This window comes from Arthrobotrys flagrans, assembly GCF_004000055.1.
Source record: "Arthrobotrys flagrans strain CBS H-5679 chromosome Unknown unitig_8, whole genome shotgun sequence".
Taxonomy (NCBI): Eukaryota; Fungi; Ascomycota; class Orbiliomycetes; order Orbiliales; family Orbiliaceae; genus Arthrobotrys; species Arthrobotrys flagrans.
The window spans coordinates 782,576-810,483 of NW_027137553.1; the positions used below are offsets into that span (position 1 = coordinate 782,576).

Below are 27,908 nucleotides of genomic sequence, written 5' to 3' on the forward strand. Positions count from 1 at the left end.
CTTTGATGAATCACGGGGGTGTATTATTCAGACTAACTACTAAACTTCCTGGTACGAGATTGTTAACATATTATGCGATTTATGCAATTGGTCAACAAGGAAAAGTTTGAGTTTCGGTGGCCAAGAGGTTCAGCAACAATTGTTTTCTGCGGTGGAATGTGCACCTTACGAGTTCACGAGCTTGTATGTGGACTGTGCTGTCCTGTCGTCCGACAATCGATCGCTGATGCAATTTCAAGGAGGAATAATCCGCCCTGCCACGTTGGATTGGTGATTTTGAAAATAAATAAAAAAGATTACAAACGGTCGTGGGGCTCGCAAGCAGGGCACAAGCCGAGAACCATGATCCTTGAGAACAGGCCCAACATATCCCAGGATTTGAATTCAAATCCATTGCCCGAAACGTTCTGTATAACGTTAGTAATCTAATACCTGCCGCAGTCGACTCGATCGCGATAGCACTTGATTGCTTGTGATTGTCCCTAACGCAATTATGGCTCGTCATATTTTTGTCATCTAGAACTTTGTTGGATATTCGGAAGAAGGCGACCACGGGCTAGCAGTCGTTCTGGTTATGTTATCAGTCTTCCTAACAAACAAGACCCCCTTACTTTTGAAGAGAGGGAAACAAGACCGGTCCCTAAGCTTTAAAGCCAAGGTCATGTTGCCATATGCATGCTAACAACTGCCATTTCTATCCATGAAAAGGAAATCAGAAAGATAAGAACACGCGAATATCCAGAATTCCACCACAAGCCCACAAAACACTAGACCAGTTCCTATAGACAAAAAGATACGTATTGTATAGTGTTCGAGCGTCGAATTATAATCATTCCGATCCTCAGATAGATTTCGCTTTGCTCGAAACAAAATCAATTCAAAACGGTTGGCTCCCAAATCTCCTTCCTAGACCACTAGTTAACAGAAACATCCCTGGACGGGGTCCACAATAACAGAAAGACCTACTGAATAACCGCCTTCAAAATTTTAATAACGGTTTCGAGCTTCCACTCTTTATCCCACATGATCGCGGCGATAGTTTCCTTGAGTTCCCCTCGATTGATTCCTCGGACGACTCCCAAAGCTACAGCTTCATCGTAGTCCGGACCGAGGACTTTGAGGATATCTCTTGCGTTCGAGATGTATTTCGTCACCCCATTCCAACCACGGTCCTCGTTGGACCCTGCCTTTTTGGAATTATATGATAGCTCTGAGAGCTTTTTGATAGCGGCGAGCTTTTTATCGGCGTCTGGAAGTGGCATGGTTTCGTCTTCTGCCATAAGATAGAAACTGGATGTACTATCGTATTCGTTATATTTGTTGAGTTCTGGGAAAATTATCTTGGTCTCTTCGTAAATTGAATGTAGGTGGGTTGGAGATGATTCCATAATGCATTTCGGCTCTGCTTAGTCTCCTACCAACTTCGCTCGGGAATCGTAAATATTGCTATCTACTTAAATAATTTTGCTAAAGCGACACCTCAAGGTCCTAATTCGATGTCATGATTCACTAATTTTTGACCCCGCAAGATCCCGTCTTCTCAGACATTAATCCTACAGCGTTAACCGGTATACTGCATGTTGTTAGTATCGGAACTTGCCGAGTCCCAGACTACAATATATTGAGCAAAACATATATCTGTAAGTACCTAGTTCGATGCCTAGAGGCAGCTTCGTTCCTGCAGGCTTCCAATATCGAAGTCACTCCTCGATTGAGGCACATGGGATCCATTGGGTACATGAAGAAATAGTGACCGACAAATTATACATAGAAACCAAGAAGCTTAGGCCGATAGGCGGTATGTACTATGAATCTACCGTCCCTTCTGATGTCCGCCCTGGAAAGGAACATTTTTCAAGAGAGTGTACAGCAATATACTTAATTATCTTGTTCATTGTTCTCGTACGGTTCTTTCGAAGTTTCGAAATCAACGTTTTAGAGATGCATGGAATTATCCTGAGTCCAAAATTTCCTTTTTATTGATCAAACAGTTCAGACCGTTGTGCAATTATCCATCACATGCCCAGAGAATATATTCCTATATTCTCCTTCTGTAAAATATGGAAAAAGTGTCTGTATGGGTAAAGTCCTCCACAAAAAGAAGAATTAAGACTTTATAAGTCCTTCGCTCAGACTCAATAAAGAAACCCTCCAATCCTTCAGGTTAGACCTTATTGATCCGTCAAAATCAATGAGGCAAGACTCAAAGCTCCCATACCACTTTACTAGCCTCGCAACGATCGATAGTTAGCCAGTGTCAAGGCCCTCGGATAATCAAAGCCTGCAAAGAGGAGTCATAAACTAGGAATTCAAATTGCACATACTCAACACTAGCCCTCAAGATGGTCGCAACCTCATGGAGCCTCCACTCCTTATCCCACATCAGAGCCGCAACGGTCTCCTTCAGAGACTTACTTTCAATCCCTCTCATAACCTTCAACGCGATGACGGCTTCAAACTCAGGTCCCAGGACTTCAAAAACGTCCAAAGCTTCACCAAGGTACCGATTCATCGCCTTACGGGCTTTTTTCGTTTCAGGGATTTCGGCGTCCAAGGATAACTCAGCAAGTTTTTGAACGGCCCCGAGTTTTTTAGTAGCGGCCTTTTGAAGACATTCGCGTTTTTTGGCGGCTTCTGCAGCCTCGGCTTCAGTAGCTTTGGGGTGTTTCTCGAGACGTCCTCCTTGAGGAATCCCGGTACTGGTGCCGGATTTTGAGTCGGGAAGAGTTAGGGTAGTACACGTAGCACCCCTTTCTGGTCGGGGAGAGGTCGACATGTTGGAATGACTTGATGGATCAAAATGGGCGTCTTGGAGGTAGATTGGTAGGAAGTCTTAGATTAGAAAGTTGTTGATGAGATCAGTTCTATGGATCTAGAGGTTGCTAGATGTTTTGAGGTCGGGGCAATTGGGTCTGTAGCTATGGGGCTCGAGCTTTCTACAGATCTCGCCGTATACCAGGTAACGACACTTGCTTCTATAGAATAGGCTCCGTGCAACCTTTTGCTTATATACATGAACATTGGAAACTTTCAATTTACCATTACTAGACCGGTCTCGTTAGGATTACTTTTGTCCAAAAGAAACGGAGCCCTGGTCCTCCGAATCGTTCTTATATTCACTAGAACGGAATCCGTATGGGCCCCTGTGAGTTAACAATGGCTCCAAGTTGTCGATAACCCTATCTAAAAACAAAAGTAAGAAAAATGTGTGAGGCTCTACCTCTCCATTGTTTTGTATGTGACCTTAAGCCCCCAGATATTCCAAGGTAAGCAAGTGGTTTATTTGCGCACGAGTACATCTTCTAACACAGCCTCCAGGTTATCGACTCTGTCTGCCAAATAAATATAAGGAGCCAATTTTGTTGTAGACTGGAGTTCCATTGGCTCTTCCTGCATCGGTCGTATTTGATAATCCGTCTTATCAATTTTCGATGTTTCATAGCTGGACTTCCAATTCTCTTCCGCAGGTGACTTCATAGAGAAAGATCCGTATACCAGCAGCTTTGGTATCAACTGTTTAACATTATAGATAAGTTAGTATATATCTGGACATAGAGCTAAGATTTGTTATGATTTGAAAGGGATAACTTACCATCTACCACCTGTACAAGGGAAAGGGTTACAAGGACTGTTTCCTAATGTACCTTTTACTTCTAGTAATAAAGGGAAACAAAGTTAACTTGAAATGAAGGGACCGAATGTGAGGTCATTATAGGATACCTACCAACTCTTCGAACAATGAGGTATAATTAAACGTTGAACGTCTTTGGAGAGCTCGGTTAGGATGGAAGGCCAAGGGACGACCAGGAATTCGAGCTCGGGCTCGGGGGAGTAATGTTGTCCTAGATACCTTTGTATATTTTTTTAATCGTTAGGTGAATTGAACGCGGTGAGAAGGATTTGGAACACTTACTCGAAACATTTTTAGCATCGGCGTCACGTTTTCGTGAACAAGGTAATCACAAGCTGGGTTAAATGTTATCTTGGAGTTGGGTTGAAAAGGTGATTGAGACAAGTTGGCGAGAGTGTTCGGGGTAAAACTATAATGTTCCAGTTACAGTTAGGTCCATTTATCAATAATTTTGTATTTACGTTGTATTTTTGAGTAGTGCGCACCTATGTCGGCGTCGTCGTTCTAGATAATTTTGTCGTGCAATTTAAAGGCTCTAGAATTCTACGACGGCTACCTACCTAATACTTAGGTATATACCTAGGTATGCTAAGGGTTATATATGGTCCTGTCTCTTGGCTAGAAACCTAGTAATAGCTCAATTGTCCAACGACCTAAATGATATGGTCAATCCGAAAGTCTCTAATACTGTCGAGCTGTCAATGGCTGACCGTCAGGGGCTGTTCTTCTAACGCGGTATTATATACAGAATCTCTAAAATCAAGACTGCTTTATCATGCAGTCTATATATTATAATACACCATTAATTGATTCTGAAAGGACTCTCGCGGGGCGTCGCCAACGGCCCATCCTCAACTTTCGAGTTTAATACCTTTGACAGCGTCGCCGTTCACTTACCTAAATTCATATCAGAATTCGGGATGCGGCATTTCTTCACAGCATTCACTTCAAGAAACTGCCTGATATTTATGTTTTTCCCAACAAAGATCCGATTCCTGTACACTTAGCCCAATTATGCCTAGCACCAACGGGTCCAGCTCAGCCCAGAAATATCCAGCCATTGCAACACTATCGACTCAAGCCCTGATAACCTACGAGGATATCGGAATGGGTGATCACCCACTCGCAATCGACTGTTGGGAGATTCTGTTGAGTAGCACGGATAAATTCGACGATAGAATAGCGAAAAAATCTTGATCATTCAGTTCCATTTCTACCGGGTACCGAGCAGCGATGGCAGCATATCGTTCGCGGGAACATGTTTGACATCCTTCGGACGTTCGAAAATACTGGAGACTTCGAGGGAGCCATAAAACTCCCGGAAAGAATGAAGAAGTGGAAGAATACGCAATCCGGCTGGCCATAGAACAAGATGGATTCTAAATACATCTCACCCTTGGACGTATATATGGTAAAATGGGAAAGTATCAGATCTCGTTGCAGACTCTGTTCGATCTAGCTGAGAAAACAAATCGCCCCAGAAGGTCGAGATTGGACTTTGGATGCAGTTCGTGAAATTGTGATGGTGCAAATCAAAGAGGACCTGTCTTGTACAAATGTCTTCAATCGTTCTTACAACGGCTTCTTAGCAGCTGGAAGCGGTTAAGTAGGCATCGCAACTACTGTTATTCTATATTAGTAGAGATCCTTTCTCTCAACCGAAAATACTATCCGCCTGCCAGCCGCCAGCATGCCGGGTTGAAAATAGTATAGAGATGTACGTTTAAGCATGGAATATGGATTACAGATATCTGTGCATAGTATAGTCGTTTTTGAAAGTAACCTTTATCAGCTGTATGTCTAGTCATACAGATGGATGAATTAGCTCGACGGGGACCTCGAAAAACGAAACATTATTAATATATGCATGCTTTTATCTATATTAATGATCTAGATACATAGGGTTTATGATTTCTTTCTCAAGGCAGGTACTAGGCGCTATCTACGCATATACTCTAAAGCACCACGCAGACTTGGTTTCTTTTCTTTCTCCAACCTATTTCTTTCTCTCAGCCTCTATCCTCCACTTGGCTCCAAATCTCCATTGTACAACGAGACCTAGTAATCCCACTACTTGTACCGCAGCACAAACAGAAAACGTAGGTCCAACCCCAATACCATTAATCATAGGCATAACAAAACTCGTGCCCCCAGCAGCGAACAAGCACCTGGCAAGATTAAGGCTCGCACTGGCAGCCGCGCTACGGTCATGAAAGATATCAACCAGGTAGGTTGTAACAACGGATTGGGTAGAAATTGCAGTCCAACCGGTAATAAACGTAGATATAATAGGTACAGCGATGTGTAATTGGTGCGGGTAATGTATCGTCCAGCCGAAGAGAATGATAGATAAACCTTGTAATCCGGAAAATATCGGGACGAGACGAAGACGTGCTTTTTCCAGGGGGAAATCCGATTCTCGGGCAGTACGGGAACTGTCGCCTTGTTCAGAATCCGTGGTTGTCTGAGCCTCATATTGAGTTTTAACGCGGTGATAGTCGATATCGAGGATTTTACCAGTGACTAAAGTACCAACCATGGAGCCTACACCATTGGCGATAAAGGTAAGGCCAATTTCCATCTCATTGAGGCCGTATTTTTCTTCGAAAAGACTTGACATCGCTGTAATGCTCATCTGCCATACAGCGTAGTAAAGGGCGAGATAAACAATGATCGGTGCAGCCTGTTTGCTGACGAGAATACGGAAGGGACCTATGATATCAACTCGCTTTTTCGTGGTACCAATGTCAAAGTCTGTAGGCTCGAATTCCCGCTTAGTTTTGCTGGACCTTTGGTACAGATTTAGCGGGTACTTGGCCAACAGGCTCGACGGCTTCAGACTGCCATTCCCAACAATTGACCTCAGCGTCTCTGGCAACAGGAGAGTCAACCCTATTAGGAATATACCGCTATAAATGGCCAAAAACCAAAATATAGATCTCCATCCCAGAGATCCTGCCAATGCGCCTCCAATTACCGGTCCTATGGCAACGGGTACCAATAAACCCGCTTGGAAGATACCCATAAACCCACCGCGGTTGTCGCGTGTAGTAATGTCACCGATTACTCCGGAACCAATCGCAATGGTACTCGCGCTGCCTGTACTCTGTAGGCATCTAAGGACTATGAAGGTAGCATAATTCTTTGATTCGGCGAGACCAATGCAAGCGCCGAGAAAGACAAGGAATGTGAAGCAATATGCGACACGGCGTCCCTTTACATCAGATATCGGGCCCCAAAGACTGGGAGCAAGCCCCTGGAAAACGAGATATGAAGTAACAGTGAGATTGATGAGTTCTATCGAAATACTGAAGTCATGCGCGATTGTTGGTAGGGCTGGGAAATATATGTTTGATGCGAAGCCCGAAACTGTATGTGTATTATATTAGATTAGTGAAATGCGTTGATTGTACCAATTGTGCAACAATGTACATTGAAATCTAGGAGCCTCACATGTCGCGGCTATAGAAATTATTAAGACAATTAATGCCCTTTGTTGATGGTCAAATACACTGTAAGGAGGCTCTGCAGAGGTTGACTCTGTATTTGACATCGGTGTCGACCTCGAGTCATTTGGTGAAGTAGAATCTGTTGCATTTTTGCTCATACTTTATGTCGCGAGTAAATGGAGAAAAGTTAATTAATGTGATAAGAATTGTTTTGTATTAATCGGTATCTAGCAAATATTATAGAAGAGATTTGAGTATCTTAAGAAAGGTCTTCGGTTCATAATATAGATATTTAGATATTTCTTGTTTAATTCGGCCGGCGGCCGACATGACTCAAGATCGAGACTTTAGGGCGGGTCCGGACCTGACATTTGTCTGTTAAAGTTAGGCCCGGAGTTGAAGGAGCTGAGATTCTGAAGTCCGGGCCGCCTAGTCTCATACCCACTGCAGACGTCATAAAGGGAGGTGCGCCGCCTCCGGGAAGTTAAAACAAATTGAGCTTTGGTCGCATATGTTACTGTCCAATCCAATCCGTTACGAAAAAGATACCAAAGCATTGAGCTGAATATAAATATAGCAAAATTACCATTCGCCCTCTGCTATGGTGTCTTTCAAAATTTATGATCGGTTTGAATATTCACGTTCATTCAGAAATATTTGAAATGGCGCCCGCCGGTCCAACAAGCTTCAATAAAATTACACAGTCCTCAATTTGGACTGGATGACAATTCTTATAGATGCCGTCAAAGATACACCCGAAGAACAAGTTTTCATTGCTAATTGTTCTCGCTGGAACGATGCCCTGCACGCAAAGCCCCACGACTCAAGCATATTTATAACTCTTTTCTTTTTGAATAAATCCCAACCCGAACTCCACAGAAGCGACAGAGCACCCTTCACGAAACAAGTCAAAGGATACGGTTTATTCGAAGCTGAGTCTGTGGATGTGCAAATCGGCCCTCGTTTTGTGGTTGATGAGAATAATATCGTGCTTCAGAAGACGAGATGGTACGCTGGCGCGGGAAATGCATTGGAGCAAACTTTAAGAGCAAAAAATGTGGATACAGTGATTGTCGTACGTCTTCTTATCTGAGAGATCCTAGATATCATACACGCCAATATAACGGCATTCAAAAGTCTGAGTTAAGTCTCTCGAGCGTGTGATGAGTATTATCTATCACCTGGTCGATCTGGATTATGATCTATGTTATTTACGACAATGTCTTAGAGTTACCGGTAAAAGGAACGACAGGATACTCGAAGTTTTTGCTGAGAGGTCTATTGGGAAAGATGCATGTTGAGATTATTTCGCTTGAGGAAGCTCCGAGGGCATTAGATAAACCATAGTTTCAGTCATGCCATTGTTCCTGTAATATAAAGAATAGACAAATATTTAAAAAGTCAATCGCCATGCGTAGAACTTGTGACCGCATATATCATGGTTCCAAACTCATCGAGATTTTCCAACCAGCGGTCCGTTCTGTTACGCTTTTTAACAACCTCAGCATCATCAGAAGCCGCAAAAACGGGCCAGAGCATATCGATCCGAAATGTTTCCCCTCCCCAGTCCGCTAGATGTAGGTCGTAAATAGTCTCCCAATCGTGTCGAGCTTGTGCTTGCCATAGTGTTTTGCTCCCCGGTGCGGGAAGCCCCTTCAATTCAGTACCGAGATAGACTGGAAGGCCGTCTTGCGCCGAAAGCACACTGTCGAAAAGATACATCGTGTATAACGTTCGCCGTTTAGCCTCTGTAACAATCCAAGCCTCCCATTTAGGTCGAGCGGGAATCTGTTCAGCCAAGCATAGAAGCCCGTGCCGGGAACTCGAGCATGCAAGCTCTTGGAGAGCTATTACGGCTTGTCGTAAGAAGGAGTCAGTCGCTCTACCAAGTTGAAAGAACAAAACCATTGAGTAAATTAAATATGCTTGAAAGGCGCTGAGTAACGTCATATCGTCGTAGGTTGTACGTTGCATATAGATATACTGCATCTCCCGCATCAGCACCCCCGCAACAGCTTCATCGCTCCCGGGTAATAAGTTGTCGCAAATTCGAACTAGACTTAGACAGGTGGCGAGTGGTGAAGTTGATTTTACTGTCATTTGCAGCGGGTGGATAAATGGAGGTACCCCACGGCTGCGGACCGTAATAGCCGAGTATGATTTGAGAATCCTGCGGATGAAAGTCATGGTGGCGGGGGAGTAAACTTTGGGAATTTGTTCGGGCAAGGGAATATAAGTGCGCATCCAGCGCATGTTAATGTCGTCTGCATTTATAGGGCATATGAGTTCGAGATTTGAAAAGTCGAGAGTTGGAATGTTGGGGTTTGGATTGCCTGGAGGGAGTGAGGAAACACTAGCAGTGCCTGTCACAAATTAATTTAGAAAAAAAAAGTAATTTACTGTGCACTGTGAAGAAAACTGACTGCTCAAATCTAGGAATATATTGTCGATAGGAATAGTTTTAGAATCCGAGGTCTGAAGATTGATCTCTGCTTCGCTGGTGGCATTTGTTATATTTTGTGTTACCGCCGGAGTTGAGGATGGATAGACGCAGGAGAGGCCGCGTGTGGCACATCGGCTACATATTTCAGCTTTGCGGTCGCATTTTGCTTTAGCATTAGAACATGACTGGCAAGCCCTCTGTCGGGAAACTGAATATCGAGTTGTCTTCATTCTAAGACATATATAGCTATAGACCCCTTCAATAAAATGTGCTGGTCGTCATGTTAATAATGTTGTTGCGTTTACATAGTCGATTAGGTTGTTTAAAACGTGTTTACGATGAAGAAAGAAGTAGGTAATGGTTCTTACTTTATAGTTAGTGACGGCTTGGCTAAAGCTTAAATCCTTAACGGTCAGGGTATGAGGCAAGAACTCTCTCGATAATGAGGCTACGGAGCATCTCTATGAGTTTAAAGAATGTTTGGAAAACTAAATTGAACTGTATGAAGAAGTTTGGGATTGTTAAAGTCGTAGTATTAATAGCCAATCTCATAAATTCCATGAATTCAAAACCGAGCATTGAGCCCTCTCCCCCTTCTAGGATTCTAACGTCCAAAGCCCCACGCATATCGGACAACAGAAATCAAAAGCACTATGTACCTTACAATTCAATCTTAAGCCGGACTAACATCAAATAACCTAAGATATAGATTCTCTAGAATGAAAAATTCGTTCACCAAATCAATTCGCAACTCCATTGTAAAAGCCGTCGCTCTAAATGGAATAGAACCCACCCGAGTCCACGTAAAAGGTCCGTTATTAATATCGGTAACCCTCAATAAATGTGACCAGGTAGCTTCCAGGACCAGCTCTACCCTCAAATCTGTAGGAAAAGGAAAGAGTATAATCAACACCAGGGCAGGTCTTTACATCCTGCGCAATGTTGGCTTTGGAGTACTGGGAAATCAGTGTTTTTGAAAGCTGAAGTATTGAAAACTCGATATGGTCATGATTTGAAAGAGTTGGATCTTCCACTATGCTATAGCCTCCAACTTCGCTATCTACACCGACTAGAACAAGATACCAGGGGGGCGAGTTGGCCGGACTGGAAAGCTTCGTTGGCAACTGAATTCCCGGTTGGAGAACATGTCTCTGTGACTGTGAGGGCACCGGTTGCGGTGGCCGTACTAGCCACTATGCTGACGACATCGCCGATTGTGATATGAACGGTTGTTCTGGTTGGAGCAAGCGTAGATATATTAAAAACTCCGACACCGATCAAGCAATTACATGCGCCACTAAAGTCGGAGGGGTATCGCCGCACGCTGTTTCAATTTCTTCATTGCTACGCTTAGCCCGGCATAGCCGACCTCCCCCGTTCGATGAAAGAACTGTAAGGGTGATGGTCGCATCATATACCATCTCGATATCAGTCTGGGTTTGCTGCGAAATCGCATTGCGTTATGGCTACCGTTGGGGGTATTCTAGCGAGGATCTCAGAACAGGTACTGGTAGCGATGGCGGGATCATTTGTAAGCGCCTGATAGCAGTTGTTTGGAACGCAAAGTGCTTGACGTGGTATATATACATTATTGATAGGGGTAGCAAGAGTAGCCGGGATGACTAGAGGAACCAAGCCTTGAAGAACTTGTGATATCTTCATTTTCGCTTGGTGAATATATATATACGAAGATTCGCTTAGATATCGGTAGATATTAATATTTGTATCTAGCAAGATGCAAGATGCTTTTGGTTTTCGGACTGGTAGGTTGAGATTGAAGACTTAAGTAAGATCGAAGCGAGTTAGGTCGCTTTATAAACTTGTAAATCATTCCCCCCTATCAGTGCAGTTCACACAGCTCTCCCAAGCAACAGATTGAGATATCCATATTTACAGATGTAAGGGTTTCTCTTAAGCCGTGGTTACCAGTGTGAATTCAAAGCTCCCAATTGCATTGTCACATAATCGCGGGTTTTTTCGAGTGTGAGAGGTTTAGTTCAATTGATCAATTCGTTTATCCCCAAGACAGCCTGGTAGTATAGTGGGGGTTAGGACGGCCAGCTTACAAGCTTAACTCCGCACTCGCGCATACAAACCATACACCTCATCCATAGAATTTACCCTCTTTCGCTGCATTGAAAAGATACATATGTCTAAGCATATACCCAGGCATCAACTAATTATGCAGGGTCTAAATGCCTTTCGAAACTTTCTATGTACTTTTTTGTTGTTACACAAGGTTAAGCTTCACTCAATCCAGAAGGAAAAAGTTGAGAGACTAGGGTATTGGCCAGAGGATGAGCTATCTGGAAGAACGTACACTATCTGTTGGAAAGCTCAGGATCTCCTACGGTAAGTAATCTCATTCCTTATAAAATGGCCACTTAGCTTTTGACTTAAGTGCCAGATTCAATATCACAACATTTTAATTGAAAGAGTGGGTATACTCATCCATGGTCTTGGTCAATTGGTCCCAATCCCGGACGCTTCGGTGCCGGTAAACTCGTTAGTTTCTTGATCAATTGACCCCTAATGACCCTTAACGATCCCAATGACATATACTTCCCTACATAGGTTCTACACAAACAATGCTCTCGATCCCACTCAAGTTTGATCGACCTGACAGAATTCCCAAGTGGCAACAGGATATTATTCGAAGAATATATAGGTTAATCGTTTATGATATTATGCATGCGATAACAACATAGATTGTTCTGTACCTTGTGCTACGTTCTGGAACGATTCGGGATAATCAAATGTGGTGTTGTTGACGTTGTAAATTTGGGGCGCTTCTTAAGTATGGTCACATGATGTTGTATCACTCCATCGCAATGTAATCTAAGAACAATCAACAGAACACACAAGATTCTGACACGGGCGATCGTGATCAATCAAAGCTTTCGATTTCTAACTCTTAAGGAAATTTTCTTAGAATATTGATTTATCTTTGATATATTGTATAAAGGAAATCAACTACATGGGTACCATGTAGCGAATATAAAGTTGACTAAATAAAGAATGGTTCAAACAGATATAATAGCAAGAAACGACACTTCCAAAAGGACGCCGAAATGTCAAAACGCCAACATTGCAGAGAGAAAATCCAAACAAATTGAAAAGAAAAAATATATATATCCAAGAAGAATATACGATATAAACCATGTAAAACCATATTCAAATCCGACACATCACTTCTTCATATCTATAGCTACATCTAAACCATAGGTCTTGAACTCTGGGGTTGAAATTTCGACTGGTCATGCTCATCCACGCTTTCCCTATGTCCTAACAGCATCCCTTCTCCTGCACTAATTGGCCCTCTAGGTTCGCGGTCGTAATCTCCATCTGCCACGCCTCTTCGTCCCCTTCTGAAGTCTTCTCTGTAACCAGACCTAATTCGACCCTTTGCAACGCCACCTGCGGCGGGCATAGCATACCACCACGTTCCGCAAATCGCAGAGAAGAATCCCAAGAGCGAACCAGAGAAGATATCGATTCCGGCATGTTTGAAGTCGAGATATCGGGTAGCCGCGATCCACATTGCGAGGCAGAAGGCGGCAATTACGACTACGAAGGTGATTAATGGGAGCGATGGTGGGTGGAGTTTTGAAGCACGTTCGGAGCTGTGGGAGTCCTTTTCATTAGACTCATCGGACCGTTTGGCGTCGGCGTTGGTGTAAGGAAGTTTAGCAGTCGAAGTGCTACGGAGTGTTAGTACGAGAGTAGAATAGAGAAAGAGCGACAAGAATGTTAGGCCGGAGAAGGACACTAGTGGATATCGGGTTAGTTATCTCGGTACGGAGAAGACTCCGAATTGCGGAGCATAAGAACATGGGAACTCACTAGTTGAATGCCCAGAAGGAAAGCTTCGGAAGGCCTCGGAGAGTTTGTCATGATCGGTCGTGGTGCAAATCTCAGAGGTGACCAGTGGGTTCCAGGCAAGGATACCCTGAGGTCCAGTTCTAGTAGTCTTTATGATCTCTGCGACTTTGTCCCAGTCCGGTTTGCAGACAGAAATCATATGCGGTCTGGGCTTTCCGAAGACGTTCTTTAGACAGTTTGAAATGAAAAAAGCGAGGGCATCGGTAAGACCGAGGGCAAGCCATGCTCGATTCCAGTTGAGTAACTTGTGCTTCCAGACCAAAGACGATGGAGCGTTTGGATAGTTTGCGAGAGCGGGGAGAGCAGATCGAGGAGCGAGGAGACAGCAGAGCATTGTAATAACAGCCGGTCCTAATATGGCGACTATTCCGAGTACAATCACGGACACAGTATCTAAAGATTGCATTGCTAGTGTTAGAAAAATATATAGATCCAAGAAATATCAATCGTACAGAGGTACGATAGAATATGGTGTATCTTACCATCATGGTACGGGAAGCTAAACGCTGGATCATAAGGATTGAATGGTCTTCGTGCACCATCGATATTCCCCAGAAATCCGGCCGCCAGAGTGAAACCGATAACCAGCACCCAATCTAACGCATACCGCAGCGTTACCAGCACAAAATCTAGTGTACTGGGAGACACCATCTTGACTTGTCTAGTCCGACAACTTTGTCTATAACCAATACCCCTCTATGACTGTACTCGATATTTCGACAATGAAAGAATGAAACGTCGCTGATATTAATAGTGAGGGAAGAGCAAACGAGGGGGTTTGGAAGTAGAAGGTGGTCGCGTGCCCTCAAAATAGCAGCAGAAGCAGCGTGGTGGGCAACGCAGACACGCAAACGGTGTGGAAGAGAGAGAGGGAAAGGGATAAAAGATAAAGATAAAGGGATGAGGTTAGGGGAAATAAATTGTAAGATTCTTCAGGAAGGAAAGGGAAATATTCCTCTCTCAGAGACGAGTTCCAAAGTAGTAGGCAAAGGTCTCGGCTGAAACAAATGTCAGCATCGAAGCCAGGGCAGATAATTGTTCACAGTGGGAGCAGACGCCGGTCACTTTATAACCCTGAATAAACAGTCTGCACTACTACACTGGCTCAATATAAACTTATGCAGAGAAAAAATGTAAATCAGAAGAGGTAACCTAAGCTTTTCTTTGTCAGACTATCGTAGCTGGCTAACTTCAAATAGAACCAATCCTACGAAGCACTGCTGTCCCAAGCTGACACAGCCTTCGCCTTGAGTAAGGGGATTTTGAATCTCTTTCTGCTTCAAGCGCGCACGAGACTCGGTCCAATCTTCCCATTTCCCCTAGTCTTAGCTGTGAAGCTTCGTAGGCTTGGCTATCATATGTCACCCTATCAGGGCACTAGAATGTTCTGACCCAAGTTCGATGCAATCTCGAATACTCGCGATTACTTGCTGGGAAGGGCGGCGCCCAGGCCTTAGCAGCGTTTCCGACCGGACATACAATAGTCCGCATAAGAATGCTGCCATTTTTAATCGGTTTGCCAGCTTGGCTTACGACGATTTCGCTTCCTATCTTGACGAGTAGGCGCATTCGACACCTTTTTCTTTTCGGACGTGAGCCTCGTAGGGTCCAAGACAAGCCCTGGCTAGTTATGCGGAACCGTGATAGGTTTCTAGAACAAGGATAGTTTACTGTTCGATCGAAAAAAAAAAATTTCTTCGATGTGAGATGCGCTGGCTGGTCGTCGAGGCAAAGAATGGTAAGGGTTCAAAGGGGCAGCCGCTTACGTCTGGAGACTGCGCCCCCAGTGGCTTTAGTGCCCGCATCGTGAGACATTTTTGGACAATTGACGGCCAAGATCCACAAAAATCCTAAGATCCCTTCGCTGAAATTGAGTAATCATGCAACGAAGATGAGCAATTGATGGAATTCCAATAATCCGACCTCAAAATGCATCAAATTCGAGTGTTCGGGGTGGTCGCGTGGACATGTGGTACGGTTTGTATCTGGAGCCGCTCGGTTTGAGCTGTGCTCGTGTGCCTCGTGATATTCAGTTAAAACCGACTTTTTGCAATTTGAATAGACGGAGGCTCTCGGCCGCAAACACTGCATCATAAATTCTCGAGATATCGACCAAGCTCGATTCCCTTTAGGTAGGCCGTAGGTCATGCTTACACAATGCAAGCGTTCGACAGGTCGGCAATTGCATTCGAAGTATCCGAGCCGATTGGGTAAATTTTCCAACGTGGTCAACACAGACATGACATCCCTGCACCCGCATGAGTTAAATGCCGCCATACTTCGTCAGCCCTACCTTGGCGCTAAGTAGGCAGCATGATTCTGTTCCGAGATCCGAGGAGTTCATGCTATTTTATCTTGTATCAAACGGATAGACTATCTCAATTGCGTATATACGTATGTAAGTATGTTGGCTAGAGGCCGAACGAAATCGTCGCATATCAGGTTGTGCCAAACTCTTCTAGTCAGAAACCATTAATGCATTGTTCAGTTAAGTAATAGCGCGAAAGGTATAGCGATGCCCCACTGTATGAGAGGCATTCCGAAGGCAAGTTCTAATAATTTCACCTTTCGGAATCGATAATGCAGATGCCGCTAAGGTTTGGCTAATGTGGATCGAGCTCACGGGTTCGAGTCTTACCAGAAATAAGCGGACATGTGCGTCGGCGTTTTGAGCCAGGGTATCGTGAACTCAGACTTTAAATTTGTGCTTAAGCAGCCTGGTAGATGCAATGTAACATTGACCATGAACAGATCTCTACAGAACCATCTATCGTTGACGTATATGTGGAGGCGGTGTCAAAGATGACCAAGTCGGCGGGCTTAAAGTTTGTACCGTCGTTTTTCTCGGCCCCAAATCCAGTTTAATCATGGTTCATTAAGCTATTGGATGAGTTTGGAACCCTTCGACCGGTCTTGTTGTTACCAAATACACAGAAACACCTTGGCAAAATCGCGTCATAAGAAACCCTCAATTGATCAAACCGACCCCGCACCCGTTTCATCAATACTCCACTAAATATTATAAAAATTGAATAGTTGAAATCTCATCCTTAAGAGCTTTGACTTCACATCCTGCTCAGTAAGATTATTGATCGGAACGACAAGTACCTCCGGATCTTTTTTCTCCTTCTTCTTCCTTTGGTGTCTATGTATCAACCATATAGGAAAGCACGTTACTAGGCAAAAGGATACCGGTGCACCCACAAGGAAAATCGCCAACCATCGCCCTAAGCTAAGCCCTAGATAGCTTGGGGTATTTGTGAGAGCGGACGCGGGAGGAATCTTAATATGGATCTCGACCTTACTTTGAAGATGAGATATTCGAAATATAAGTAGGAAGGTTTTGCGTAATGAAACTGGTAATTGATGATAAGATTGCTTTAAGATTTCTAGATCCAGCAACGGAAGAATGGTCAAATTACAGTTCATGCATACCTAGGAATTTGTCCGCCTGAAATCGAGGCTATAAAGTTTCCTCAGAATTCTAAATTTACAAGATTGTATTAGTCTTGAGGCCAGCGTCAGCATGGATCGTATGTGTAAATTTAAGCAAATTTTTGGAGAGGATGTCGACTTTCAGAATGCTCGTGGGGTAGTCTCGAGGCCGGACGGTGTGCTTCACCAACAGTAGTTTTACGTTATGGGGTAACAGCATCGACGGAAGCCCACTACGGTAAAAACCATATTTAGATATCTACACGGATGATATTCACATCTACGGCATGCCAATATTTCACGGTCTTCATGGCTTCTTCAAGCTGTACCCCAATGCATGGTCGATTTGATAATTGAACATAAAAGCTGGGGATTTACATGGGCGAGAGGTATCCGTGATATATACGATGTTGTTTTTGCGCTGTGGAGGTAACACGTGCGATATATATATGTAGTGATACTTGAATTATAATTAACCTAAATTCTAGATATGGAGGTGCATTTCGAACCCACATTCAATCTAGCTCGTGGGTTAGCTAGCGTTATAGCCGTGCGGTAGCTTCGAAATTTTAGAATATCGCCCATTTCTAGCCAGTCATCCGAAGGCATTCTGTAGTTTCAATTGGATAAGTCAAGGAAACCTTAAATTCAATTCCTAAGGGTATAGTTCGGGGACATAAAATATGCCTAATTGCAGCCAATACCGCGGCTCCAATTCCAGGAGAAAACTCTACTCAAGGTTAACAAATCGATACTATCCGGAGCTCCTGCAACTGCTCGGAGCTCCTGTCGCTCGTGGGAAACCTATGATGGTACTCAGCACTTATAAACTTAAATCCCGAGCTAGTGAGGATCGGGTACTAGCTTACTTGGGTATATATACTTCAAGTCTCGAAACTCGATTCCGAACTTTCAGCCATCTTGATATCAACATCTTGATATATTATCGCCTCGACCTCGAGAGATAAGCATTCCAATTTTTCAGTCGGGTATCGTTGAATAAAAATTCTCTCAAGATCCAAAAGTAAAAGTGTAATGGTGAGGAGCAACCCATGACAGTTCCATTAACGCATTCCACAAAAGTGCATTCCAAGTCGAAGTTATTGGTATGTTGAGTGGCCATAGAATATCGGCTCAGAGCTATGTAGGTATACAGCTCGAGAGTTTCATGGATCGAATATAATAAATCTTTAACTATAGCTTAGCTATAAGGTGTAGCCCGCGAAGTTGAGGCCTGTCTTACCTTACCAATATACTCAAGTGAGTAGGCAAGAAGTTATCAGTTGATATATAATTTAAACACTAGTTTTACTTTGTTTTATATAGCTGCGGTCTAAACGTATAGAGTTATAGACGGTGAACGACTCGTCTGATCATGATCATGAGTTGCGCCACCTACTACCTAACCCCAGCGTGGTCACAACCACAACCCAAGTTCTAGTTCACACCTAGCCCAATATAATATCGAAGCTGAAATGCGGCTGTAACCTCACATGCATGCGCATCACATTAGAAACAGTGGAACCTAAGATATTCCTCTGCGGTCAGATATGGCATTTCCATGATCTATGTGGCTACAGGCCGGTAGTTACGGCGTCTTTTGTCGCTGTTCAATATTCCCAAGCTCCGTTCCTTCTAGAAGCCGTATAGCTGCTCCCTACCAAGCCCGCTAAGCTTGTACCCCAGCTACTCGGCTCCGGTTCTGGCTTGCAAGCCCTATGAAAATCATCGATGTATGTTCCAGGATCAAATTGCACAATCAGCGCGGAGCTAAGCTGGAGGGAATGAAGTAGGTCGAGCACGCCTTCCAGGTAAGCTACCAACCGAAAAGGCACCCATGATCGAAACCCGGTTTCCTGTTTACATGAAACAGACGGTTACACACCGGCCTAGTCAGGCGGGCAGCCTTCGGAGTACAGATCAGAATTCGGTTGCACCCGCTTGTCTTTTTGCGAATGCAAGCCACTGCCGAAACTCATTTTAAAAAAAAAAAAAATTTGCGAATCCCTGGCCGTTTTCTGGAGGAGATGTCTTTGTTGGCCAACATCTAACAATATACAGCAAAATGCGCATTTTTGAAAGTCAAATCAATAAGATTCGGATTCTATCGCAGTTTCTGCCTGATTAGCTCTTCTGGTCCTGAGATTGCACCATCAGCGAAGAAATCCGGTTTGGGGTCGCGCAAATGTGGTCATTTATGCATTGGAAGTGGTAATCAGTCCCCCACATGCGCAGTTCCTGTATGATACCCAAGCAAAAGAGGAAACTCCATATGTAATATAATCATCCTTTCGCAAAAGCGAGGCTAAGACAAGGTGGTTGCACATGGCATAGTTACCTTGTTGCAGGGGTTAACAAGGGCGATGGCGAGCTTCCCGTCCTTCTACCCATCACGTTCGCCGTTTATAACTTTAAAGAGATAAGAAGCAAGCAAAGTCTGGACGATTTTCCAGTCCAAGACTCTCTTTTTTTTCTTAATTTTTTTCTAATTGTTACGTGGAATTCGGAAGGTACGTTTGCATGGACTGTGAATTCTTGTCCGCCGCATTGCATTTCCATTACTAAGATAACCACAGCTGTCTGCTCTCTTTACAGCTCATATAGTACCCACCTCTTCGCTCCAACATCTCCACTTCCCCGGAAATACTTTCACCTTTAGTATTATCCACAGGAAAACCTACATCGCCAAGTCCACCACTACCGCCGACGTCATTCGCAGGGATCCTCCCAAGCCTGTCTCAAAATGGCAACCAACTCAACACAGAATAACCGTGAAGCCTCGCCAGACCCGGACGTCAAACTCGGTGCGGACGAAACTGCGCGATCAATCGTTGCGACGAACTTTGAAAATGTACAAGATGATGGAGTACTCGAGGAAGGATCGTTGGATCCGAGGTATCGAGCTAAGGCGACGATTTTGAATGCCGCAATGCAGGTACGGATTCATCCTTTTATGTAACTTTATTCTTTTTTCTTCCAAGTTCGCGGTACTGATGCTAGGACTTGTAGGATATGGGTTTCGGAGCTTACCAGAAGTATGTACTTGAGTAATTGGCGCCTTTGAGGCGGTGGGTTAGCTAACATCTGGGTTTCCAGATTTCTGTTTTGTGTTTGTGGTATGTTAATCTTGCATAAAGTCTTATATTAGGAAAGTCATGCGAGCTTATACTAATTGTGCCTAGGATTCGGATGGTTCATCGACAATGTAAGCGACCACGATTCGAGGTATTTTTATATATTATGGGTGAAGACTGACTTATATTTTTAGATGTGGCCACAAGTCACCGCGATGTGTGTTCTCCAGATCCCTTTATAATCCTACTGCCGACTAACTTTTTTTCTAGTATATTGTCATCCGTCCAAAGAGAATTCAAATTCAAACCGCCATCGCTTCTGGCTTTATCACAGAATATCGGGTTGCTAGTCGGGGCTGGTACGTTGGTGGACGCCGGCCTATCTTGAGGGTGTAGAAACTAAGGATTTATAGCTGTCTGGGGTCTTGCATCCGATATCATTGGTCGACGAGTAAGACTCCATCTATATTTGTTATTTCCCAAACTATGCTAATAATAGTAATATAGTGGGCGTTCAACTTGACATTACTAGTTGTTGGGGTCTTTGGTTTAATCGCCGGAGCCTCCCCTAGCTTTGAGGCTCTTGGTGTCTTTGCTGCTCTCTGGTCTTTTGGTGTTGGTGGTTCACTCCCAGTTGGTAAGTTTATAGGTTTGAATTTAACTAGCATCGTGTCGAGACTAATTAATAATACAGATTCCGCCATCTTCCTCGAGTTCATCAATGGCAAGTCGCAGTGGACATTGACACTCCTTAGCGTATGTCGGCCTCTTCTTCATACCCAAATGAGCAAGACTAAGTTCGAATGTTTAGATCTGGTGGGCCGGTGGTCAAATCGTTGCCAGCCTCATCGCTTGGCCTCGTAAGTCTTCGGACGTACATCGCGGAGAATATTAAACTTTTCTAACATCTATGCTGTAGTAATTGGAAACTACGGATGCCCCGACGCTGATACTTGCACCAAGGACAATAACTGGGGATGGCGATACTTCGTCTTCACGTAAGCGACATTTTCTGAAAATCAACTAGTGCTATCTAACTTGACTTGAAACAGCATGGGCGGCCTTACGCTGCTCCTCTTCGTCATCCGGTTTTTCATCTTTAATATGTATGAATCACCCAAGTACCTCATGGGCAAAGCCCGCGATGCCGATGCCGTCGAAGTGGTCCACAAAGTCGCCGAATACAACAAATTCGAATCATCCCTCTCACTCGACCACCTTGAAGCCGTTGACCGTCGTTACCGCTCATCAGAGTCCGACAGTAGTGAACGCCCGCAACTCGAAGACTATACCACTACATCTGCAGCTCTTCGACGAACCCTTGAGAAATTTAAATTTGATCATATTAAAGCATTGTTTAAAACTAGACAGCTGGCATATTCTACTAGTTTGATTATCTTGCTGTGGGGAATTATTGGACTGGCTTTCCCTCTTTATAACGCCTTCCTGCCGTTTTTGTTGACGAACCGGGGTGCAGAGCTGGGTGACGAGTCGTTGAGTACTACTTATCGAAACTATGTTATCATTGGGTGAGTGTTTATATTCTATTCACACAACTTGGTTGGATTGCGCTAATGGTGCTTAGTGTTTGTGGTATTCCTGGCTCTTTGCTTGCCACGGCGGCTGTTGAGCTTCCAAGACTTGGAAGAAAAGGCGCCATGTGCATCTCCACTGTTTTGACAGGTGTATTCTTGTTCTTGAGTACAACCGCAAAGACAAGTAGCGCCCTCCTTGGCTGGAACTGTGCCTACAGCGTTACTTCGAATGCGATGTACGGGATGTAAGTATCCCTCCGATTCAAACCATCATAAAAGAGCTATGCTGATGAATATCCTAGTCTATACGCCTATACACCTGAAATCTTCCCCACTTCTTCTCGTGGCACTGGAAACGCATTGGCTGCTTGCGCTAACCGTGTATTCGGAATTATGGCGCCTGTCATCGCTGGATACGCGGATCTAACAACGAGTGTGCCCGTGTATGTTTCCGGAGCACTATTTGTTGCAGCGGGAGGAGTGATGTTGCTTTTGCCTTATGAACCGAGGGGGAAAGCTAGTATGTAATTGTAATGGTTCTCGGGGACTCTTTTGGGGTGGTTTAGTAGAGTAGATTGGGGGGTGTAATTGTAGAGGATTTCTGAGGGCTTTAGACCCCTCGTAGTGCACTGTCGCTACCATTCTAGGTTTTTTTTACATCCTAAAATATTTAACAAGGGGCCTTGATTCATCAAAGTAGGGTGTTTAACCTCCGGGCCATTTTTTATTTTATTTTCTTGGGAGGATGTTTTCTTAATATTTGGTACTTATGTTCACGAATTCATGCCAGATTTTTTTAAGGTGCTGCAGCGCTGTTTGAGGAGGTGAAGAATTGTAATCGTGAAACGTCATTTTAGATCTATCTATCGTACAATATAATATCAAGTATCCGACTTGATTTATAACCCAGATGCTGCCAAAAGTCCAATTACATACTATCAAAAAAAAAAACGTATATCTACAACCGCACCTCCTACTCCTTCAAAGAAATTGTAGAACACCAGATATATGCGAGCCGAAAAGAAACCAAAGAGAGCGATAAATCACCGCTTCTTCGGGGGGCGCATCTCCGGTCCGAAATGCCCGGTCCTATTATCAGCAGACTTTCTACTCCCGTCCATACTTCTGACCCATCCGAATACCCTGCCGGCATAAGTAGTCGTTCCGAATCTATCTTCAGCACCGGCCAAGGCCGCTTCTTCCGCTTCCGCTCTTTCTCTTGCAAGCCTAGCGTTCTCTTTACGTCTTTTGTAGATATCTTGTAATGTCGGAAGATCATCCGTCTCGAGTGATAGATCCGGATCGGTAAGGTCTGAGAATGGGTAGTAGCCTAGTAATCTAGGTTTATAGAGTCTTTGACCTCTTTCGAGGGATGCTATTTTGTCGAGGTCTTCTTGTTCGAGGGTTAAAGAGTTGACGCGGAGGTTTTCGTAGGGGTGGATAGCGTCGTCGAGGTATGGGATTGAGATTATGGAGTTGGAGTTGTTCCAGGCCACTAGGAGTTGGCGGACGTTTATTTCGTATTTTTCGGCGATGGAGGTTAGGACTGGGTCTTGGAGGAGGGCGGAGTAGGCTTCGCTTTTTTCGGCGGAGCTGGTGCCGATGGGCATTGTGGCTGCTGGGGCTGTAGGTTGTGGGTTTGTTAGTTTTATTTTAAATTGGTGGGAGAGGGTATGGGAAAGACGGACTTATTCCTAAGCTTTTGTTATATTCTACGAATTCGGTTTGTTGGAGGTAAGGTGTGATTTCCATTTGGTGGACCACTGGCTTATGTTTTGCATGTTGAAGCAGAAGGTCTAATTCTGCTTTCGAGAAGCCTGATATACCCAAGGATTTTACCTTCCCAGCTTCCAATTGTTCTTCCATTCCCTTCCAGGCCTGGATAAAATCTATTTCCTTGCCGTTTTTATCTCTCGGTGGGACCGAACGGTCTGTTTTCGAGGCCCAAGAGACGGGCCACCGCATTATCCATAGATCAATGTATCCGGTTCTCAACCCTAATAAAGTATGATATAACGAAGCTTTCGGATTATGATGCCACCAACTATCCAACTTCGCGGAAACGAAAAGGTCCGAACGAGTAATATCATTCGCAAGCGACCAGAACGAGTTCTGTAGGTACATCTCCGGCCGATTGAACGCAGAGTTCATATCAATATGTCGATATCCCTTCCATATCAAATTCTTCCATGGTCTAGGCTTCTGATCACGATGTGTATATGCTTGGTAACCTAACGAAGGGACCGAAAGGCCGTTCGAAAGAGTAAAGGTGGGTATAGGCCGGCTGACGAGGTTTCGGATGCGTAATTGCCGTTTTGAGGCTACGGAGGGGCGTGGACGGACTGGGGCGACGGGAGTATAGGTTGGGTATTTGGCGTCGAGGGCGGCGCGGATGGCTTCGTAGTCGAGGGGGTCGTCTTCTTTGCCTACCGGTATGGGGAATGTGGTGCCGAGGTGTCTGAGGTGGGGGTGGAGGAGGAGGGGACGGGATGCGACCCGGGAGCGGGGGAGGGAGCGGAGCATGATGCGGGGCGACGGTTATTGAAGCATAGGGTTTTGGGTGGGATGAAGTGTGGTTATGGAGCTGATGGTGGTTTGGGGCGGGTGAAAATTTGGTGTTGTGTTGGATTGGCGGTTCGGGATGTTCCGAGAAGCGCACCACGCAAGGCAATTGATATTAGTACTTTAACGGACTGTCGACTGCGCTTTCAGTAAAAATATAAATTGGTAGATAGTTAACTAGTCCCAACGAGGGATTTATGATTCCAGATAAGAGGACACAGGTTTAGGAATCTCAGTGATAAACTTGCATGGTACGTATACTGATACCGGTTGTCTTGTAAAACCAGCCAGATATACCACTCTGATATGCTCGACGTTCCTTTATTTGACAGATTAAGTCGATATATATTGGCTCGGACTAGTACGGTTAAAGGCAAGAAATATACCAATCGATAGATCTGTTATTAGTCTGCAGGTTAGTCTTTTAATTAATGATTTGTTCTACAGCATTCATCTTAAATCCCAATGTTAGTGAAAGTCGAGGTTCAAGATCTTGAGAGAATTCGAACGTACAAATATTACATGTCAGCCACTCAACTATAGTCTGAAGGAGCTATAGTACTTGGTTAAATTATATTCCTTCCGGCTCATAAGTTAGAGTTATACGCTGAAGCCACCTAGTGGGCCAATGACCTTCGAATTCCAGAATTCTCTCCCAGGAGATGTATCCATAAGAACACGCGTGAACAGTCAATTTATGGCCATATTCATATGGCATAGTATGTAATTACAAGAAGTAGTATATATATATTGAGGATCATTCGATCCATCAAACCTCTAGATCTATAGATCAGCCGGGGAAAATTCGAATAGAATTACTTGGATTCAATGGGATCATTTGCATTTTGCCTGTAAATAAACGGAATCCGAGGATTAGCTGCTGTAGTAACAAAAATCTATCTCCAAACACATTGTGAGGAAGTGAGCATGTAGGCTCTGGGAGCCAAGCAGCAATCTAGCTGTCCCATCAGCTATACGCAGGAAGTATGCAGAGAATAGGCGTGTAGGCAGAGAAAGACCTGAGAGACTGAGAATAACAATAATATATATATGACAAGACAAAGATGCGATCTTGGAATAACAAAGGAAAATCGTTGGACAAAAGGAAAGCTATTTAGAAAGAACGTCGGTAACATAATTTATAGAACAAGAATGCCAAGATACGTTAAGAACAAAAATGCAACGGAACACTGCGACCACCTATTTCCACCACAAAATGTAAGCCTTATGACCGGCAAATATGATAAATCAGCCACTCAGGTGCATGTGTATCTCCTTCGACAGTGAAGAACGTTGGAGAATGTGCGTTGTGGGGGTTGTTCTTTCTCACTTACCCGATTCGGTTTAACGTGGTTGGCATCTCAAATCCGAACTTTTTTACTCGTGTCGACTGATTCAATGACCTAATCCTTGACTAACTCAGTTTACGGCTCGCAGTTAGCTGTAATGCCCGTGAAAATGTTCCAGAAAATTTAATTAATTCCGCGCCGTGCGTGCTGTGCAGGGCTCAATGGAGGCTTTTAGTTTTTTCCTTCGAGTCATTTTTGTGTATTTTATGGGAGCCGGGAAATTTGTAATCTCATGCCATTCAATTGATTTTATTTTTTTTATTTCTTCTTCTTACCCTTGATAGCTTCAAGGCTCTGGCTATTTCTGTCTTGTCCTCCAATTCTTTTCGTTCTTTCGTGCACTTTGCATTCCAAATTTTTTCGGCACCAAGACCTCATCAAGCGCTCCGCTATCATCGGTCCTTGATTGGCCTTCAGCCTTAACCGCTCCTTCCGGTCTTCTCTTTGGAAGATACACCTTTCCTTGGCATAAATGGAATAAAACCCGTCAAGATGGGGGAAAAGAAGCAACGAGGGATTAAATATCCCTTCTGGTAAGCTTTCTTCTTTCCTTCGATACTCGAGGCTGTTTGATGTCCAATTGCAATGGGTTAACGCCGACACCGGCCACGTTATAGGTTTGGAGGCGCTAGTTCTATGTGTAAGCCACACAACTCCTAATTCGATATTCGCGACAACTTATTGTCGATACGTAATTTATTTTTATTTGTTTGGCGGTTGTCTGGAGGTGGTTATGGCGATGCTGGTTTCTTGGAGCGTAACTAGCGAAAAAGTTGTCTGACAAGAAGTCTGGTTGGAACTTGGATGCAGGGGCTGCCGTATTCACACACCCACTTGACTTGAACAAAGTACGATTGCAGACGGCAAAGAAGGTTGGAAATGGACCCAAGCCGGGGATGATCGATACGTTCCGGACGATATTCAGAAATGAAGGTTAGACTGCTGGTATTCTTGGAGTGGAGAAGAGAAGAGAAATGCTGATGGAGATATTGGTTCTACTAGGATTCCTTGGACTGTACAGCGGGGTATGACTTCGGATGTCTCGGAATAGCTTGAGGAGTGAAGGCTGATGATAGAATTGCGGTTAGTTGACGGCTTCGCTGTTACGACAAGGTCCGTACCGTTACACGAGCATGGTTATTCGAGGGCTGCTAACAATTGGATAGCTACTTACTCGACGGCCCGATTTGGAATCTACGAGGAATTGAAGGGAAGGGTCAAGAAGCCGAACAAGGAGCTACCCCTGCCAACGTTGATAGCACTGTCGAGTACTAGTGGATTGTATGGCTCTCCTATCTATTTAGGTACTTGGGCATAACAAGATGAATGGCTAACACCGCCATAGCCTAGGCTCCATAGCTGGTAACCCCGCCGACATAATTAACGTCCGTATGCAACAAGACGGCGCCCTCGACCCCTCCAAACGTCGAAACTACAAAAATGCCATCGACGGACTCATTAAAATGGTCAAAAACGAGGGGTTCGCATCACTTTTTCGGGGTGTAGGACCAAACAGTGGGCGTGGCGCCTTGATGACTGCGAGTCAACTTGCCAGTTATGATGAATTTAAGATGTTATTGCTGGGTACTGGTGTGTTTGAGGATAATTTGACGACACATTTTGCTGCGAGTACGATGGCCGGAGGGGTTGCGACTTTGATATGCTCGCCGGTTGATGTGGTTAAGACGAAGATTATGAGTTCGCATGATCCCGATGTACGATCTTCCTTCATAACGGATTTCTAGGGGCTAGACTGATGGAGTAATAACAGGGTATTCTTCATCTGCTGAAAGAGACGACTAAGAGGGAAGGCATGGCATGGGCTTTTAAGGGGCTTTTGCCATCTTTTATTCGATTGGGTGGGTTCCCAAATCCAAATATGAGAGAAGAATTCTCAAAACCAAAGCTAATCGCACTGGTTAATAGGTCCTCACACAATTTTAACATTTGTTTTCTTGGAACAACATAAGAACCTTTGGAAGGCAATCTATACCCCTCAGGAAGAAAGGCTCTCTTAACTTTATATACCCGAGATTCGCAGAAGAGGGCACGAGTACATATGTGCATATTACATACTTACCATAGATATTTCGATCCTACGCGCATGCGGTGCTTTCGGTTTACATTCTTGCCCATCTTTTGTTTTACATCTCGGCAATTTTTGCATCAGATCACGAGATTGATTCCCCTGCTTGTTTTTGTTTTTATGTCCTTTTGGCGTTAATGAGGATAAAGATAAAGATAGAGATAGAAGGAGGAGATTTGAATGCGAATAGATTTGAGATTTAGGCCAGGCGAGCGAGATATCTAAATTCCGAATGCATGATATATCGATAGATGTATTGATAGTGAAGGAAGTTTAAAAGTGTACACCCATACGATTTACCCTTCGTAAGAACTTTGTCGTTGACCTTGCATGCTCCTAAATTTATTCATGAAAAGACTTAAATTAAAAAAAAAAAGGAATAAGGTAGGGAAATGACGCAGTTAGTGTATACCTAGATACAACTAGCATTGCAATTTACAGAGATATAGGTATAAACCAGAG

General features: G+C 44.0%; 9 protein-coding genes across 9 annotated transcripts; 2 read left to right on the plus strand and 7 right to left on the minus strand.

Moving 5' to 3' along the window:
• Positions 1–872: 872 nt before the first annotated feature.
• On the minus strand, positions 873–1,262 carry DFL_006729 (uncharacterized protein; the record flags this gene model as incomplete). The annotated part of the gene is made up of 2 exons (XM_067636202.1): positions 873–906; positions 967–1,262. 2 exons carry the CDS (start codon positions 1,260–1,262, stop codon positions 873–875), a joined length of 330 nt encoding a protein of 109 aa, XP_067487843.1.
• Positions 1,263–2,257: 995 nt separating this feature from the next.
• Positions 2,258–2,776, minus strand: DFL_006730 (uncharacterized protein; the record flags this gene model as incomplete). The annotated part of the gene is made up of 1 exon (XM_067636204.1): positions 2,258–2,776. The coding sequence occupies one exon, from the start codon at positions 2,774–2,776 to the stop codon at positions 2,258–2,260; it is 519 nt and encodes a 172-aa protein (XP_067487844.1).
• Positions 2,777–3,436: 660 nt separating this feature from the next.
• On the minus strand, positions 3,437–4,538 carry DFL_006731 (uncharacterized protein; the record flags this gene model as incomplete). The annotated part of the gene is made up of 6 exons (XM_067636205.1): positions 3,437–3,513; positions 3,593–3,602; positions 3,725–3,850; positions 3,914–4,040; positions 4,117–4,135; positions 4,529–4,538. 6 exons carry the CDS (start codon positions 4,536–4,538, stop codon positions 3,437–3,439), a joined length of 369 nt encoding a protein of 122 aa, XP_067487845.1.
• Positions 4,539–5,627: 1,089 nt separating this feature from the next.
• On the minus strand, positions 5,628–7,238 carry DFL_006732 (uncharacterized protein; the record flags this gene model as incomplete). The annotated part of the gene is made up of 2 exons (XM_067636206.1): positions 5,628–7,000; positions 7,064–7,238. The coding sequence occupies 2 exons, from the start codon at positions 7,236–7,238 to the stop codon at positions 5,628–5,630; spliced, it is 1,548 nt and encodes a 515-aa protein (XP_067487846.1).
• Positions 7,239–8,481: 1,243 nt separating this feature from the next.
• DFL_006733 (uncharacterized protein) lies at positions 8,482–9,753 on the minus strand (the record flags this gene model as incomplete). The annotated part of the gene is made up of 2 exons (XM_067636207.1): positions 8,482–9,443; positions 9,504–9,753. 2 exons carry the CDS (start codon positions 9,751–9,753, stop codon positions 8,482–8,484), a joined length of 1,212 nt encoding a protein of 403 aa, XP_067487847.1.
• A 2,984-nt stretch (positions 9,754–12,737) lies between these two features.
• Positions 12,738–14,056, minus strand: DFL_006734 (uncharacterized protein; the record flags this gene model as incomplete). The annotated part of the gene is made up of 3 exons (XM_067636208.1): positions 12,738–13,291; positions 13,367–13,798; positions 13,888–14,056. 3 exons carry the CDS (start codon positions 14,054–14,056, stop codon positions 12,738–12,740), a joined length of 1,155 nt encoding a protein of 384 aa, XP_067487848.1.
• A 5,527-nt stretch (positions 14,057–19,583) lies between these two features.
• On the plus strand, positions 19,584–21,977 carry DFL_006735 (uncharacterized protein; the record flags this gene model as incomplete). The annotated part of the gene is made up of 14 exons (XM_067636209.1): positions 19,584–19,775; positions 19,850–19,875; positions 19,937–19,956; positions 20,023–20,045; positions 20,109–20,131; positions 20,185–20,273; positions 20,328–20,365; positions 20,422–20,551; positions 20,609–20,670; positions 20,726–20,774; positions 20,834–20,912; positions 20,967–21,443; positions 21,500–21,694; positions 21,752–21,977. 14 exons carry the CDS (start codon positions 19,584–19,586, stop codon positions 21,975–21,977), a joined length of 1,629 nt encoding a protein of 542 aa, XP_067487849.1.
• A 515-nt stretch (positions 21,978–22,492) lies between these two features.
• On the minus strand, positions 22,493–23,972 carry DFL_006736 (uncharacterized protein; the record flags this gene model as incomplete). The annotated part of the gene is made up of 2 exons (XM_067636210.1): positions 22,493–23,073; positions 23,138–23,972. 2 exons carry the CDS (start codon positions 23,970–23,972, stop codon positions 22,493–22,495), a joined length of 1,416 nt encoding a protein of 471 aa, XP_067487850.1.
• A 1,880-nt stretch (positions 23,973–25,852) lies between these two features.
• Positions 25,853–27,378, plus strand: DFL_006737 (uncharacterized protein; the record flags this gene model as incomplete). Its single annotated transcript, XM_067636211.1, has 9 exons — positions 25,853–25,893; positions 25,978–26,000; positions 26,171–26,293; positions 26,363–26,385; positions 26,449–26,473; positions 26,527–26,641; positions 26,706–27,075; positions 27,132–27,219; positions 27,287–27,378. The coding sequence occupies 9 exons, from the start codon at positions 25,853–25,855 to the stop codon at positions 27,376–27,378; spliced, it is 900 nt and encodes a 299-aa protein (XP_067487851.1).
• Between the last annotated feature and the right edge of the window lie 530 nt (positions 27,379–27,908).